This window comes from Solanum stenotomum, chromosome 1 (genome assembly GCF_019186545.1).
Source record: "Solanum stenotomum isolate F172 chromosome 1, ASM1918654v1, whole genome shotgun sequence".
NCBI classification, from domain to species: Eukaryota; Viridiplantae; Streptophyta; class Magnoliopsida; order Solanales; family Solanaceae; genus Solanum; species Solanum stenotomum.
This window is the reverse complement of record NC_064282.1, coordinates 89,470,606-89,489,664: the sequence shown is the minus strand read 5'-3', so window position 1 is coordinate 89,489,664 and position 19,059 is coordinate 89,470,606. Positions and strand designations below refer to the sequence as shown.

The 19,059-nt window shown below is 30.6% G+C and overlaps 1 protein-coding gene across 1 annotated transcript; it reads left to right on the top strand.

Moving 5' to 3' along the window:
- The first annotated feature begins 2,184 nt into the window (after window positions 1–2,184).
- LOC125875193 (potassium channel KAT3-like) lies at window positions 2,185–12,547 on the top strand. The gene is made up of 13 exons (XM_049556298.1): window positions 2,185–2,533; window positions 4,974–5,189; window positions 6,019–6,180; window positions 6,493–6,550; window positions 7,398–7,715; window positions 8,600–8,839; window positions 8,927–9,025; window positions 9,239–9,271; window positions 10,169–10,354; window positions 10,741–10,818; window positions 11,536–11,581; window positions 11,748–11,900; window positions 12,310–12,547. The coding sequence occupies exons 1-13, from the start codon at window positions 2,331–2,333 to the stop codon at window positions 12,411–12,413; spliced, it is 1,896 nt and encodes a 631-aa protein (XP_049412255.1). The 5' UTR covers window positions 2,185–2,330; the 3' UTR covers window positions 12,414–12,547.
- The last annotated feature ends 6,512 nt before the right edge of the window (window positions 12,548–19,059 follow it).

The following is a 19,059-nucleotide window of genomic DNA, read 5'->3' as shown; positions in this document are numbered from 1 at the left end:
TCAGTGTTGCTAGAAAATTTATTCGTAAGGTAAGATTCTAGCCCTTAATATGCATTTTTACCGCTAAATTATTGTTACATTATAGTGATTTAATAGTGTTGGAGATTGAGGAACTGAGGATTTTTCCTTAAGCATTGAAGAATGAAAATTCTTTGATTTGGGGGTCAATTAGTTACCAATTTATCTGATTTTTGACGTACGAGTTTTACAAGTATGGGCAAATCATTTTAAAAATAAACTTTTGTGATCGATATAGTGTTTGAGGTTGACTTTTGACTCAATTTTTTAGCCAATTATTTTTATAGCAATATGAATGTTTGCAGACTTATTTACTCACCTAGATTTCATATTTGACTAGACTAATATCGTTCAGAGGCTTTAAAGGAGGGTAAAGTCATAATTTGACTTATTCAGGCTCTTAGTTGAGACTTTCTTTGAATCTTTATAAAATGTCAGAATATTATATTATTATTTGATTGAATAAAAGAATATTAATGATGAGAGTCCCAATATAAATGAAATAACGAACATTTATACACATATCGATACCATATTAAGAATTACATGTTTATTTTTCATGTTTAAGGTGATTTTTGGACTCCAATCTTGCATCACCGCCTCACCGGCCCTTGGGATTAAAAATAATAGTCTTAAGGGGGTGCATTAATTCTACATCACATGACTCCAAAATACAAATTATTTATATTTATAATAATATGTCAGTGTTGATTTTGAAAAGCCAAATTACATGAAATCAACGACAATACCATATATTTTAATTAATTAAGAGTTTGGATGCATGCACAAAAAGTGTCATCTTTTACTAGCTAGGGACACTTCATGTGTTGTATTGTTTTTGTGTTTTTGACTTTCTTAGTGTGATATTTTACTCCTATACGATATGATCTCTTTATTAATTAATTATTTTATTTTAAAAAATAATCTCCATTTTAAAAGCCAAATTATGCATGCACATGGCGTGTTTGAGATTATACAAAATTAAAGAATATTTTGATACAATTTTACGTCAATTCAAAAATATTTATACTGTTCTAAACTACATGTCATGTTAAAACTAGACAATCAACTTGAAATGGAGCGAATATATAATCGTAAGCTAGACCAATTCACAGGCCAATTGACATGCTTTGAAAGTGTAGCTAATTATAAATCATATACTTGAAAAGTTGTAAGTAGAAGTCATGAAAAACATTGTCATATCATGAGGTGCTAGAAGTGTGATCTAGCATGTAACCTTTTTAAAAGCATGGCATCTAAGACAAAAAAAAAACACATGAAAAAGCATAGCCTAAGGCCAAAAATTATACGTTAATTTAGATCACTTCCAAGAAAGTATTATCTAACATAAAAAAGATGTAACTTTTTTATTAAAGGTCACACTTTTCATGATGGATATAAAGGCCTAGAATGTTGAATGTTAACCAAGAAGATATATATTACTATATTAGCTTGAAGTATTGGTTATACACATAAAAAGAACTTCCACTAATCAGATCTATATAGAGTGAATATTGTGAGACTTTTATTTTATTTTATTTTAAAAAATGATCAAAATTAACTTATATGAACTATCACGTTTTTTGTGAGATATTAATATGATCTATCAAGTTTTTTTCTGCATAAACTATCATCAACTGTTTATTAGAATACACATGAACTATCGATCGTTTCTTTTTCCTAATGAATTATCACCCCGTTCAGATAGAAAAAAAAAAAGAACACCTAATAATTCATAGAGAAAACTTGCAAAAATAATTAAAAAAATTCATATGTATTTTTGTCCATTAATAATCGTGTTTTTAATATATAGTTCTTCCTTTTTTTAGACTTTTCAACTTTTCTAGTATAGTACTTCAATTATAGATCAAAGACATGTTTACATATTATTTTTTATACGTGAATGTCAACTCTTTTCTCTCTCTGGCTATAATAATAACTAAGTTATCTGCATTTTAAAATATTATTAGTCTACATGATGATGCTTAACACAACTTTCCCTTGCCTCAACATGTCATACAAAGGCTCCTAAATTCAACTTTATTTTGAATTTTATAATAATGATTTTAAGTAATATATAAAAATTAAATTATAAATATAATATTTATATATCTTAATAATTTCATTAATATAGATATACTGTTTAAACAAAATCTATTAAATTGCTCGAATTTATAAGCAGGCTACAAGCTCCGCCCCTTATGTCTCATATATTTAAGAACTAAAACAAACAAACAAACAAAAAAACTAAGTCTCTTCCATATCCCCACCTCTCAAAGTTCCTTCTTCTCTCTATCTTCTCAGCTAAAAAAATGTCGGAGACGACGAGGTCTCCGATGCCGTTATCGGAGACGAGGTCTCCGATGCCGTTGTTGTTCCGACGACATTCGAGTGGCGAAATCAGAAATTTAGCTTCACTTTCAAGCAGCTTGTTGCCAGCTTTTGGAACAGTGATGGGTGAAAGCTCAGTTAGGCTTAAGAGATTTCTTATTGCTCCTTACGATCGTAGATACAGGTAATTAGTTTACTTCCTTTCTATCGACATTTTTTTCGATAAACTAATACTTATTATCTTCAAAAGTTACAGTGTTTTTAATTGAAGGAAAATTAGGATCAAAAAGAAATAAATTTTTATATTTGATATAAATTTTCTTTGTTTCAGTTGGTTTAATTGTCTTAGTTTTATTCGATACAAAATTTAAGAAAAATGAAGAAAATTTTTTACTCTTATAAACTTAAACTAATGATATTAAAAATATTTTTTTTAATCTGATGGTCTTTAATTAGTTTTCTTTATACGATGTTTGGTGTAAATAATTACCAAATATAAATAATAATATTATATTTTAAACCGACTAAAAATACAAGTAACATAAGCAAATTAAAATGAGGAGATTTAATTTATATGAAGGTGTGTTTGATTGAGCATAAAGTACAAGAAAATAATATTTTTTCAAAAGTAATTTAAAACAAGCTTGAGAAATTTCTATAGCTATAAATCATTTTATTAAAACAAAAATACAAAATTTAAAGTCAAACTGTTTCATAAATAAATGAATAAATGTCATTTTTTTGCCATTGACTTACAATAAAAGATCGTCAAATAAATCGAAATGGAAGAAATAATTATTCATATAATACTTGTAAATAGAGTGAAAAATAAGATATAGATTATAAATTCAAATCACAAGTGTGACACTTTCTAATTTGTTGTTTAGCTAAAAAAAAATTATGTAAGATGTCAATTTTTTAATTTAATTTCCAATGACACATGACACCATTGAGTTTTACGTGTGGTGGTTAGAAGTTAGAACTAATCTAATAATTTGGTATACGAGTTCTACCGAATACGAATTCATTCATTTGAAATTTTATATATACTCCCTCTGTCCCTATTTAGTTGTCCATTTTAGAAATGACACATATATTAAGACAACAATGATTAGCATAGTGAAGTTACAATTTTGCCCTTATTAATTATGATTCCAAAATAAATTTATTCATGATAACTAATCAATGTTGGGGGAAGTTTAAATTTTCAAGAAGTTTAAATGAGGGTATAATAGGAAATTTTTTTTTGTCCTTTCTTGATTTGTCAAAATGGACAAGTAAATAGAGACATCTAAAAGAGGAAATGTGGACAAGTAAATAGGGACGGAGCGAGTATTAAATACCGAGTGAAAAAAAAAATGTTACTACTATTTGTTGACATCATTAGCCTAAATTTAAGGGACTTTAATGAAGCTTAATAGTGAGTAGAGCTTTGACTTTATGTTGATTAAAAACCATGTTCAATGGATCTCATGGAGTCTTTTGACATAATTATTGATTCAAGAGACAAAACTTACTTCTCATTGACGTTTACATTTTTGGAACTTGAGCGATCATAATTATTCTAACCTATTCTAATCTATTTATTTCTATTTGTGCATCTAATGTTTTTTAGGAAATATTACATAAATACACATCTTATTTTACTATAATTTCTAAAATTTTCTATCATATAAAAAATTACAAAAATATTTTCTCAGATATATCTCTATTTTCTATCTGATACATCCCTCTCCTCTCAGATACATCATTCCCATTAAGTAATGTATGATCATTCTCAATCCGTGAGCTATGTACTCGCAAGTTTCCTAATGCATCCAAGATTCTAGAAATTTAAAAGACTTTTGTAATTTGGGAAAAAATAGGGATAAGGTGTAATTACTTTTTTTGCAGCTTGTTCCCAGTAAACTCAATGCTTTATGGCTTTATCCAGCATTGCTACTCTTCTTACTATGTCTAAAATGGAATCGCGAAGGCAGTTCCACCACTGAAACTTGTTTTGCTCTCGTTCGACTCGCCTCCACATGTCTTTTTTCCACTATAGTGAAAGTTCTTTCACTTCATCATAGCAGAATTAACTCTTAACGTACACTATAAGATTTATGTAATTTTTACTTTTTATATACAATTTCTCTTTATTAAATTCTGGTCATTAAATATCCATATTCATTTCTCCACTAACGTACGTAGGCAGCAAATATGCTCTAAGTTTTCCTTTAACCTCAATGATGAGTCAAAATAAAACTACATTTAACCGTGGGTAAATGAAATGACAGAAGAAAACAAATATTCTTAAGGTGAATTACTATACGCTGGTTGGATTAATTTCGTTTTCTATTTTTTTTTTCATATTTAATTGATCAACTTTTTGAAAAATATTTTTTCTAGAAAAATAAATAAATAAATAACTTCCTCATAATAGTAGTAGAAAAAGCAAGTTCCATCGTTTCACATTGATTATATTCTCCCACTACCCCGCCTTCACCTCTCATAATATTTGCATATATTAAACATATATGTTTTATTTTTCACGAAAAGAAATAAGTTCAAATAAATTAAAACAGATGAAGTCATTCTATTAAAACAAAAATAATTCTTACTTTTTGAACCTATGGCAAATGTAGATTGTGGCAAGCATTTCTTGTTGTACTTGTGGTGTACTCAGCATGGTCATCTCCCTTTGAGTTAGCATTCAACAAGGCATCTACTGGAGCACTCTTGCCTGTTGATTTAGTGGTTGACGCCTTCTTTGCTATTGACATTATTCTCACTTTCTTTGTTGCATACTTGGACAAATCTACTTACTTACTTGTTGAAGATCACAAGAAAATCGCCTTCAGGTACGATAAACCTCTCTAAAATAGTATTTCATTATATTGATCAAGTCCTCTTTAAAATTAAACTTAGCTATTTTCATGTTATGTTATACTCCATAATAGTATTTGCGCGCTATAATAACTAAAGAGTATTGTGATCTGACAAATGATGTTGTTATAAAAAAGTTTGACTTTTTATTATTACATATACGTTTTTTTACCATAACCTAGAATGTTTTGAAAGCTATTAGTAACGTGAGGTCGAAACTCGGATAATTAGCTATTCTTACAACCATGGGCGGAGTCACCCTTAGGCGAAGGGTGGTCCGTGTACACTACACCCTTAGCTTCAATGCAAAATTATATATGTGGTGTGTAGAGGCGGAACTAGGTGGGGTTCGTGTGTTCGGACAAGTCCAATAGTTTTTTCGTAGATCTTGTATTTGTACTAGAAAATTAAATAAACATATATGTATATTAATTTTTGAACCCCTAAAAAATTGATTGACGGTTCAGTGGTAATGAAGGGACAATGGAAATGCTTTTCACGTTAGAGTTGCGGGTTTGAAATACTTTTCACGCTAGAGTTGTGGGTTCAAACCCCCTCTCTAAGAAATTTAGAACTCTCAAACCCTTAATCTTGACTCCGCCTCTGGTATTGTGTAGAGGTTAAATGTTAGCTATCTATGAGTGCACATTTAATTTTGCATACTGTTAATACAACTGCAAAGAAAATTTGGTACACTTTTAATCAAATTTCTGACTCCATCACTGTAGATGCAAGTACCCTTTTATCTTGTTTTGCCAATGGAGATTCCAATTAATACAATATCTTTTTTGTTTTTGTAAAAAGGTACGTGACACATCTATGGTTTCCAATGGATGTAGCTTCAACTCTACCATTTCAAGCCATATACAGAGTTGTCACTGGCAAAACGAGTCGAGGACAAGTCTTTGGCTTCCTCAACTTGCTAAGACTATGGCGACTGCGCCGTGTTAGTAAATTCTTCTCAAGGTATATTTCTTATGTTTACGTGACACAGTTTAAATTTCACTAGCCATATTTTTAAATTTCAACGATAAATTTGGTTATGAAAATTTTAATTTTTCTAAAATAAATTTATATCAAAAATAATTTTCACGTGATACAGTTTGATGACTAACTTATGATTTTTGATTGATTTTACTTATAAATACTTGATATACAAGCTCTTGACTTTTATCGAATAAGTATATAAATAAGTTAAAAAATATTTATAAACCAATTTGACCAACTTAATAAACGTAAGCAAACACCAATCAACTAATTTTTTTTCTTGCGTTCTAGGTTGGAGAAGGACACTAGATTCAGCTATTTTTGGACGAGATATTTTAAACTTATTTGTGTAAGTACTCATAATCTTAGCTATACATTACATTAATTAATTTTTCTTGATCATAATATATACTTTTTCGACCTCAATTTATGTTGGATATTTTTCTTTTAAATTTACTCATAAAAAATATATTTTTTTCATAATTAAAAAATAAGTAATTTGGTTTTAAATTTAGACTATAAACTTTTTTTAACAATTCTTCTTTCTTAAATTTTGTCAAACAATTTCACATAAATTCATGAGATGAAGGGAGTAATAGAGTTTAAATATGTTCACGGGTCGGTGTAAAAGTAAATTTATAAGGTATTATATGTAGGTTAATTTTTATGTTAAGCATTAATTGATAATTATTTAATAGAAATAAAATTAAATAATAGTGTAAAAAGTATTTATATTACTAGTATATAACTTAAATTCCTATATACACTATTAATTTAATGAATTGTTACACAATCATGTCACCTCTACTTATTGTAGCAAATAATCTATCTTATATATTTTTAAGATCACAATTTTCACATTTTAAAAAGGTTTACTTATAAATATTTTTTCCAAATAGAAGGATCACAAGTTTAAAAAATATTTTGATACATTACATGTATCTATAGTTTAATTAAGATTACAAGATTATTTAAATATCTTCACTATTTTCTTCAATTTATATCTAGTCAAACTAAAACACTTGAATTGAAACGGAGGAAGTATATATATTATAGACATGACTATGTATCTTAATTCTTGAAACGACATTGATCTTCATATACAATCAAACCTTGAAGACATAATTGTTATAAAAATGTGTTATTACAAAATATGAATATTGTTACAGAGAAGTCTGACGGTATTGTACGAATAGGTGACACTATTTGCAGTGCATTCAGCTGGTTGTTTCTATTACTGGCTGGCAACACGTTATCATAATTCAGAATCTACATGGATGGGAGCAAATATACCTGATTTCAAATCAAGAAGTATATGGCTAGGATACACTTATTCAATGTATTGGTCTATTGTTACACTCTCAACTGTTGGCTATGGTGATCTTCATGCTGTGAATATTGAAGAAAAGATTTTCACCATTTTTTACATGCTTTTCAACATTGGCCTTACTGCATACTTGATTGGCAACATGACTAACCTTATTGTCCATACCGCTGTCCGAACCTTCGTCATGGTACGTATTACTTAATCTGTCTCAATTTATGTGACATTATTTCCTTTTCTGTTAGTTTAAAGAAGCATTGAGAATATTTATTGAATGAGCATTCTCAATAAGAGAGCTCGGATTGAATCGGTATTGATACACCAATTTGATCCGAACTTTCAATTCTAGTCTCCTGTTTATTTATTGAATTATAGATGAATAAGGTTCAAGGTTTAATCATGAAACCCTTGAAAAAATATGATGAATCGAAATATAGCTACTGCCCTAAAACTAAGTGCAAATTTAAAGAACCAATCAGATCAGACTGACCTAGTGAATAAATCATAAATACATAAATGAAAACAGTATTTGGACTACAGAATATGATTGCATTATAAAATCTCAATTGAACAAATCAAGTAAGCTCGAATTGTCATAAGATGCAACCTTTTAGGCCAAAAGTTTCATAAGAGCAACAAAAGTCCGCAGGACCAACAAGTAAAATTATCTTCTTTTGCTTCAGGAGTACTACCCCATAGTAACAACAACAAATATGTTAAACTATTAGCGCGAGTAGAAATGAGAATGACATCTTTCTATATTTTATCATAATTTCTAAAATTTTCTATCATTTAAAAAAATTTCAAAAATCATCTCTCGGATACATCACTCCCCTCTTGCTAATACATTCTTATCTCCCTCTCTCATACATCCCTCCCCTATGTATCTGCCTATCTGAATGTCTGCTGATATATCCGGAAGTCCAATGATGTATCCGAAAGTCTAGTGATATTCCGAATTCCATAAATTTTAAGGGATTCTTGTAATTTGAAAAATAGTAGAAAAATAATTTAATTAGGTCTTAACACTATGTGATTTACGTAAATTATACAATAGTAAATGTGTGCATGCAGAGGGATGCTATCAATGAGATTTTGAGGTATGCAAAGAAGAATAGACTTCCAGAAGGTCTAAGAGAACAAATGCTAGCACATTTGACACTGAAATTCAAGACAGCAGAACTACAACAAGAACAAGTTTTAGAAGACTTGCCAAAGGCTATTAGATCTAGCATTTTACAACAACTCTTTCGTACCACTCTAGAAAATTCCCACCTTTTCAAAGGAGTCTCCGACGACTTTATCGTCCAATTGGTAATTTCTTTCTCAATTTATGTAACAGTGTTTGATCAAACAATGCAAAGTATAATAGTTTTTCTTATTTCTCTTTTTATGCTATAGGTATCAGAAATTAAAGCAGAATATTTTCCACCAAAAGTGGATATCGTCATACAAAATGAGATACCAACAGATTTCTACATTATTGTGTCTGGGGCTGTGGTACGTTACATTCATTCCAGCAGTCAAGTTTTAAATAATTCCACTTGGTATAGAAAGGTTCGAACTCTTAAAAATGTCATCGGGTGTGTGCCGAATACTTCAAAAGTAGTGCATTTGTGAAGGATCTGACATGAATGCGATAACATTTTTGGAGAGTCCGAACAACTTAGATAAAAAGATACATTTACTCACTTACTTAATTGACCACTGCAGGATGTTGTAACATACAAGAACGGAATGGAACAAGTATGTACCTATCTCTCTTCTCTTCGACATAACTCAATAACTTTAATTTGAATTTTGTATTTGTGTTAAAAAAAATCATTAAAATAAGCATAGAAATTCAATTCAAATTCCTAAAACTAGCAAAGGAGAGGTAAATGAGCGGATCGAGTCGATCGAAAATGAGTTAAATAAAAATGGATAAAATACTCGACTCATATTTTAAATGGATAAAAACGAGTTATCAATGGATAATATGAGTGTCCATATTTACCCATATTTTTATAGGGATCATCTTAAAAGCTTCAAAATCAAAATCTTTTACCCACGTCTCTTCAACCACCTCATTCCCCCCCCCCTCCCCAACCCCCAGCCCCTTCCCAAAAAAAATTATTTTTCAGAAAAAATTCGATTTTTTTCCTCATCCACCCATCCCTATCCCGATCCCACCTACACCTTAAAAAATATGAATGTCATTTTTCTTTCTTTTATAAATGAGTCTCTTTTACCCATTTTATCCACGTAACTACCCACTTTTAAATGGGTAATATGAGTTTGACTCATTTTTTACCCACCCAACTCATTTAAGATGAATAGTTTGAATGGGTACTCATATTAATTACCCGTTTTGTCATCCCTAAACTAGCATTTGAAGTTGTATTCTAGAATATTCAAGAACACATAAACTTCAAATCCTGACTTCACATCTTAATATTTTCTTAATTCAAGAGAATGCATGCACAGAATTAAAAAAATATAGTTTTTGCTCTATTATCACAACAATATTTTAACAGGCGGGATTCAATTGAACCCCTTTGCTCTACCTAGCACAAATATAAAAATAAACCTCTTAGATTATTCATAATTAATTGATTATATATGTCTAATAATTTTTTCTCCCCATTATTTTGTTGTTGACAGTTTTTATCCAAGTTGGGATCTCAACAAATGTTTGGAGAAATAGGTGTAATATTCAATATCCCTCAACCTTTCACAGTGAGAACTAAAAGGCTTTCTCAAGTTGTTCGTATAAGTCATCATCATTTCAAACAATTGGTACAACCCCTTCATGAAGATGGAAAAATAATTCACACTAATTTTATTCAGGTGCATTATCCATTTTTCCCGTGTTACTCAATTAATAGTTATTATCTTAGAAAGTTGCTTTCTTTGTTGAAGAAAATCAGAATCGATGAGAAAAATGACTTTCTGAGATAATAATTGGTAGTTCACTACAACAAAAACAACTTTTAGCGGCATTAAATATTGACATTAATAAAGAGTGCTAAAGTCTTTACCGGCATTAGTTAAGTGCCATTAGAATCAATGTCGCTAAAGGCTTTAGGAACATATACAAAGAGTGTTAATTGCGGCTAAAAATACATATTTAGCGGCAATTAATTCTTAATTGCCGCTAATGATCATTTTTGATGTAGTGGTTACGTGTCACACTTGTTGCTTGTTGATGTTAATTTTGTGGTGTTATATATCAGCATTTGAAGGGATTGAAAAATGAGGAGCTAGCAGAGATGCCGCTAGTATCAGAATTTCTAGATGATTTAATTAGTGAGGTAATTTATTTTATGTGCAAAACCTATATATGAAATCAATTAAACAGAATATCAACTTAAATTCATACAGTAATTATTTTGAGGATGTGTTGTTATGTTAGTGAAAAATGTTAGGCTAAATACATCAACAATCTTTTAAATTTATTAGACACTCAAATTATGACATGTTCCTATAAACTCATGAACATATGATAATATTTTTCTTTTAGACATTTTTGTTTTAAATTTTTTTGCGCGTGTTCAAGCTTGCAGTATGTAGTCATAAGATATGTTAGCTCCTTTAATTATACAAGTGAACATCAATTGGAACAAGCATAAAGATTTAAAGATTTACGACTAATTGAGGCTAATGTATATGTATATAATTAAAGGAGTTGACATATTTGAGTGGTTAATGTATGTGTATAATGGACACTTGAATACACACGATATAATCTTTTTCAAAATATAGTCAGAATTGTCTAAAGGAACACTTTTTCATATTGTTCAGGTGCTCATCGCAATATATCATAGTTTAAGTATATATCTAAATGAAATTTACTAGCAAATTTAAGGGACGGACTATATCCATGTATTCGGCCAAAATGTTACTAAGATATTTATTCTTTCATGGCATAGTTAACATGCAGAACAAGCTAATTTTATAAGTGAACCAAATAGAGATGCAGAGTCAAAATCTTTTGAATAGCTTTTTATGTTTGTCTCATTTTCTTGCAGGAAGCCTCAATGAATGAGGCTGGAGCTCAAGACCAACAAGAAAACGGTAACCTATCTTATTTTCAAGATTACAAATCTCACATTTAATAACGCTTACATATAAATATCTTGACCGCATTGATATTATGGATCCCCAACTTCTCTATGTGTTTACTTCTTTATATTTTAGATCTTGATTTTGTAGCGATTTTAATCCCTCATTTTGTGTGCAGAAATATCCCGAACTACTTCTTCCCTGTCGAAAACGCCTCCTACAAGAGTGATAATTCACGGATATCAACCGGATCATAAACCAAAATCAGGAGGAAATGCAGGAAAACTAATCCATCTACCTGATTCAGTTGAAAATCTCCTATCTATAGCAGGTGATTAGTACATTCAATGGCTATTCTCACAGTTATTTTGATTGAATCGGTGGGAAAAGAAAAAATAGTAATGTTTTCATACAGAAAAATTAGGAATTTTCCCACTATTTCAGTGATCTGTTTCCCACCATGGATTTTTTCAGTGAGCTGGTTCGGTAGGAAATAAGTGAAAAAATCATGTTCTATAGCACAAACTTCACACTTATTCTCTGTGGGAATAAACCTTTGTTTCTAGTAGTGTGTTAGCTACGAGTTATATATAGCAATAGTTAGCAACAAAGTTCATACTTAATTCCAGGTTTTTGTAGTGTTTTATCTTTTCGAATCAATGATAAGATTACAAGAAATTATAAATTATGACAAATATTCAGAATTATGTCTAATTAATTATATAATTTGGTTGATGCAGAAAGTAAGTTTGGGAGAAGAGGAACCACAATTGTCATGGCGGATGGCTCTCAAGTGGAGGATTTGGCTGCACTGCGAGAGGATGATCACTTGTATATTTTTTGAGGAAAAAAAACAAATGTACTGAAGATATTGTGTGTGTTGATAGCCATATCATCATATATGGATAATAGTATGTTGAAGCTTACAGTAAATATATGGTAATTAGATTGAACATAATAGCATAAACAACTCTATGTATAATGTTCTTTCTGTCTTTGCATTTTGAAAGAAATATCTAGTATTCCTTCCGTTCATTTTTACTTGTCAATTTTGAACTGTGCACGTACCTTAAAAAACAGTGATTGAGATGGACATTTTACCATAAGGTGGGGTTGGGTATACTAGTTGTCTTAGCTCTATAGTAAGCGTTTTGTGAGAGTTCAACAGGCCGATAGGTGGGTGAGAAAAGGTAGAGGGACAAGGCTGGACAACACTCCTTCGCCTAACGTGGGTCCGCCCCTGATTAGCTTCCATTTTGGACATCGCGGTGGAAAATTTTTATGGTGGTAGAGACACAAATATGACATGATATATGAGGAATTATTTTTTTGATTAAAAATTGTGTGATCCCCACCTTTTTCATCTTATGGCTCTGTCTTTCTTTCTCCTTAACTCCTCATCTTCTACATTTCTTTCTTTTTCTCTTTTTAATTTTTTTTTTAAGAATCTCATAGTGTATGTAACAAATTACATATCATCCTTACTCTTTTTGTAATTACGATAATCCTTTAAAATTTATTACCTTTCGGAACATAAGTCACCATCCGGATACATTAATTCTGATACAAGAAATATTCATTTGTTACGCTAAAACAGGGAACGAAAACTGAAAATCTAATTAAATCTCATAAAATACGCTTACGTTTCTTCTTACTGTCAATCAAACAGAGACAAATCCTAACCGAACAAAGAAATTCAAAATTCAAATTTCTTCTCCATATTCATTAAAGAAATTAAGAAAATGAAATAAACTTATACTAATAATGTATATTACTTAAACTCGGAATGTTGTTATTTAGCAGCACGGAAATGGAACGCAGTAGCAATTTTTTGTTGGAAGGCAAACTGGAAATCCACCATTAAAAAACGTACACAACCCTTTGCAATCAACATTAAAATTGCATTCGTATTGCTTTGCGCCTGTATCCGAGTGTGCTAAAACTTTCATAAATTTATTACCTGCAAAATATTATAAAACACAATAATTAATAATATAATTCAAAATATTTAAAAGACATGAAAATTTACACCAAATAAAAGAATCATTTAACTCCTGAAATATGAAAAGTGCAACATAAATTGAAACGTGAGGGTCGGTGGAGGCTCCAAAAGAGGGGGGCGGGGGGGGAGTAGAGTCAATGTTGCATTAATAATAATTGACTAATTAAGACCACTGATTGTTGAATGGTGTGATTAGTTTATGTTTATCCAAAACTTTAACTTTTAGGCCACGACTAAAAATGTTAAGACCTGAAAATTTTCATATGATACATTACAAAATTCTCAAAAAAAATTAAAATCAATTTTGTAAGATTTGCGTGTATATTTAAGAGCGGATTCAAAGTTTTAGTTACGAATTTATATGATTTCAATAGTTTCTGTTAATGCCTGTTATATGTATTGAAAAATTCACTAAAAATATTTACAAATATTCGATTGTTAATTCAATTAATATTGTAAGTTAATTTCAAATTACTATAAAAATTTATGAACTTAAAATTTTGAATTCGTTTTTGTGTGTGCGTGTGTGTGAGATAGAGGAGGGAGGGAGGCAAACCTGTAGTGAAAAGAAGAAGAAGAGTGACCACCAAAGCCAACTTTGCATAACAAAAAATCATGTCTTTAGCTTTGAATTTGCAAGAGGCAATGGTATTTATCTAGTTTGTGTTAAAAGATAGACCTTCAACAAGCAATATATATACCCCCCCCCCCCCCACACACACACACATACACACATATATAGAGTTATTTTTTAGTATCAGATTAATAAAATTTAATTTATAGTAAATATATAAAAATTGACTTTTTGTAGTAACAAGTGACAGATGTAACAGTTAATATCTTCTTCAGAAATTCATTTAATTCTTATAGGTAGAATCAGAAATTTATTTAAGTACTTTCCCTTTTTTGGCCCATGATGACTGGACACTCTAAAAAACATTATTAAGAGTATATTTTATTAAATTCTTCTTATCAATGATATTTTGAAAATTTTGAATTTGATTATTGTTATTTGATATAGTTATTTAATATTAAAATAATATGAAAAAAGTATTAAAACACTTAATTTGTTAACACGGACACATGAAAAAGGGAAAAATTATTTAATGGCATTAAGTGAATGAAATGAAGAAGGTAGTAAATTCTATTATCCAATGTAAATGCATTTAATTTGATTGAATAATCCAACCAAATGGATAGTTGTGTAGTTATATAGTAAATAGTAAATATATAACAATCCTATGAACATTTTTGCTAAACTTACTCTAGTACTTTAATTTTACAAATAATTAGTTTTATCCTTTTAATTTTATTGCAAGTGAATTAAAATCCACCCAAATAATTGATGTGACAAAAAAAAAGAAGTAAAAGCTAGTAAAAAGTAAAAAATTAAAGAGAAAAAAACAATTGGACCTCTTCTTTTTCTTTTCGGCCAATAAAGTTTCTTCTTTCTTACATCCCACCACCCTTTTCTCCTTTTCGAACCCCGCCCGCCCACCCACACTTGCCTCAGCGTTTTCTTCTTCTTCGAACTCCNCCCCACACACTCACCTTATTTCTTCTTTGAAACACCCCCACCCCCTTTCCTTCATTTCAAGGAAAAATAGAAAAGGCAACAACTTATTGTTGCTTAAAGATCCTACTTATCAAAGTATTTATTGATTGTGATGAACTTGAAGTTTTTTTTAATAAAAATTTATAATCTCTTCATCTTAAATTAGTTTTTCAATTGTTATTAATTATTTATTTTGATAATGTATCTTAAAAATTGAATGTTTTCTAGTCTTGAATCTGTAGAGTTTGAGATTTTTTTTTTTTATAATCTTAGATTAATCCTTATTTATATTTTTCTATTTTTTACCTTTCTAAAATTGTATAAATAAAAAGAATTAAACACTTAAAATTTAAATAATTTTCAATGTGACACTGATATGGCAATGACATGATGCTAATGTGTAGTTGACATGACGTGTGTGAAGTATGCTTGTCATTGTGAGACTGGTATTGTAATGTTAAGTTTGAAAAAAATAGCCATGTTGTGTTATGTATTTATCATCAATGCATTGCACCAAAATTCAGTTTTAATGCGGAAACTACTCTAAATATCTTTACCGTACATTATTGTATGGAATGCTAGCAGCAGAGGTACATATTCATCGATTTTGTTGGACAAACTGTTATGGTTAAAAAGAAGTGCAGTATTGTAACCAATATTTGAACAATGATTGTACCAACATTTAATAACAAAGAATATTGTAACCAATGATTGCAAAGTGATTCAATAAAAGAGAACATATGAATTGCAAAAATTCTCAAATGGAAAGATACTTAATTTCTAAATAACTAGTCTTTCTACATAACTATAAATGCCTTCTATGCACAGGTACTTAGGAAGCCCCTTAATTTCTAATTTTCTCCAACTCTATCTCGTGGTGACGTCATAACACAAACATAAAATATCAGATTTTAAATTCGCGATGAATACAATCTCTCCATCACCGGACGTGCAGGGTGATATAACCTTGGGTTGTATGTCCTTCCATGTTGAAGGGAAGTGAATGGTGTGGCTCTCCCATTCATATTTTTTTTGAGTTTGTCCTAAAACCCACAAGTGGATATGTCCATCTGGCCGTTTTTCATATAGCAAGACTCCTAGTTTACCCTTCACCTCTATTAACTCATAATGCCACCATTGAGATTCATCCACCAATTCAATAAGTTTGGAATTTTCAGTTTTAACATCAAATGCAGCTATATAAAATCCGTTATGGAAAACAAACTTAAAAATAACTCCATTGATGCAAATCCCGGGCTTCCAAAAAATAGGAAGGGGAAATGCTTTTAGCCTCTCCATGATTCGTCTATGCCTAAAGTGAAAACCCTGTTTTTTTATGTAACCTTCTTGATCATATTTTGCTGTCGAAAGAACTTTATACTTGTTTTCTTCGGGCTCAAAACCTAATGAATAGTGATACAAAGAAAAACCTTCTTTCAAGTTTGGAAGAAATTTCACTTCTCTTGTACTGGGGTTTAAAATTGTAGCAGGTTGAATAGAGAATGGTTGCCAAATTAAAAATAAATCGTTAACACTACTCAATACGGGAGTTCACCAAAACTCTCACTTTGAATAATGGAGACAGTTTTTCCCATCTTCCTTTTGCTGATCAAAACTGTAATAAAATTTACTTCCGTGCAAAAATAACTTTTTTCCACCGGGACGGGTCACAGATCGACATCTATGTATATCCATAAATTTTGATTCAAAAATAAGAGAATTAAAAAATTTGGTAACACACTTGAAACACATTAAAGACTTAGTAGGAAGCCATGACAATATTTCAATGACTATCTTGAGGAATTGATGGATTCATCTTCAGACTTAGCCCCTAAAAGTTGGACGCCCTCTTTTTTTTTTATGTCTAAAACCCTTCAAATTTTTTATTTATGACTTATTCATATATATATATATATATATATATTTTTTTTTTTTTTTTTTTTTTATTATTATTATTATTATTTTATTAGTGTTAGGAGAAGATAAAAAGGAAAATTAGTACTAAGTCATTTTTTAGGAGTTCTATTTTTATTAATGTATTAAAAAAAAATAGTATATGTTTTCTATTAGTATAAGAGAAGATAAAGTGAAAATTAGTAATAAGTTATTTTTTAGGAGTTTTCCGAAAACCTCTTCTTCTTTTTTTTGCGTAATTTTCCCTCACAAAGTTGAAAAAATGTTCTAAAAAGAGTTGATTATGTTCTAAAAAGAGTTGCGTAATTTTCCCTCACAAATACAAGCTCTTATTATCATGAAATGTTTGTTACCCTAATTTTGTATTCATCTGTCTATGTCTATGGCATGTACAAAAAAATCCAAGGGCCTTTCGATTGATAAATAGAAATTGCACACAAGTTGAATCTTTAGATCATTCAATATGTTCCATCCCTTAATTATTCATTAGCCAAGTTGAGGAATTCAAGTCCAAGACACCGTGTTCGATTTATTTAACGCAAAATCAGTCTTACTCTTAAGTCCTAAACCATAAATCTCATAGAAAGCAGCTGACATATCATGAGAAAGAAAATATGATCTCCAAAATGAGAATCTTCTGATCCATTACTCAGAACACACTCGACCCTGCAACATCTACTGATTTACTTCAGACAGACTGGTATTAATGGTAAAAATTGCCATGTTCTCACCAATAAAGAATTGAAGATCGTTGAGCTTAGATGGAAGGAACTTGGTTGTTGCTTTGCTATTTTGGAGATGATTTGAAGTTTTGATGATTTAACAAATTTTTGGATCTAACAAGAGACCTGGTCAAGGAAAGACCGCGTATGTGAAAAAGACAGCTGTCTAAAAGTTGCCACAACTGCCAACTCTGTTGTAGCTGGTGCATGTCTTTTCATAGCAGCATTCTCAACCAATAGCTTGGTCTCAAGTTGTGTCCATTTGATAATAGTCTCTTCTCCAAAGACACAACCTAAGTTTTGGCAAACAAAGTTTGTGAATTCCGAAAATTCATAAGCTCATAAAGAAAAAGTCATCTTCAAGGAAGAACACTGCTCATACTCAACAAGGGACATGATGGAGTGTTGACGCGTCGTTTGTTGTATTTTAAGCATTGTGTCTTGTGTTCTTATATTGTAAATCTACTCCCAAGTTATAAATGATATAGTAGATTGGTTGATTTTCTAAGTCTTTAGGTTGAGTCGGATTAACTAGAGTTAGTTAGTCGAATCATCTATGTTTTACTCAAGCCTCTTTACATCATTGTTTTGATGTTCTCTTGGATAAAGTTGCCTAGGAGTGTCAACCAGAGTTAGTTGATGTGTGGGTACAGCAGAGTTGGTGCTTGTTTATGCTCCTATCCTTGAGATCTGAGTTGGTGGCTAGAGTTAGCCTTGCTGGTTCTTGAAGTCTAGATCAACTAGAGTTAGTTGGTTTAGTGGGGAGGGATGAGAGAGCAAGCTGGCGTGGGGGGCAAAGGCAAGAACATCCGAGCAAAGCAAGCCCGCTCCTCCAGCAAGGAGCGAGAGAACAAATTCTGACCTATTATGTCATCTTTTTTCTTTAGAGGCGTTCTCTCTCTTATTGCAACCTTTCTGGGGCATTTCGCTGTTAGAGTAATGCCAATTCGAATAACTGGTAAGTGTCTCATGCTGTTCCTTTTAGTGAATAGAGTTATTGTTTTGTTTCCTTTGTAGTAGAGTTGCTACAGTAAGGACGAAAGAATTAAGAGTTCAATTCCTAGGTTACAAACGAAGTTGTAATATGAAGTTTTGCTCCGTTTTGATTGAAATAATGGAGTTTGAATTAAAATCATGTGAGTACAGGTTGTGGTTTTCACCTCCCTTGAGCAAAAGGGGTTTCCACGTAAGATCCTTGTGCTTGATATATTTACTTTGAGTTATTTATTTTCCACACTATTAGATCTGTCAAGGGACCTAGTCCAGTGATCACTAGTGGACACATTCATTCTAACAT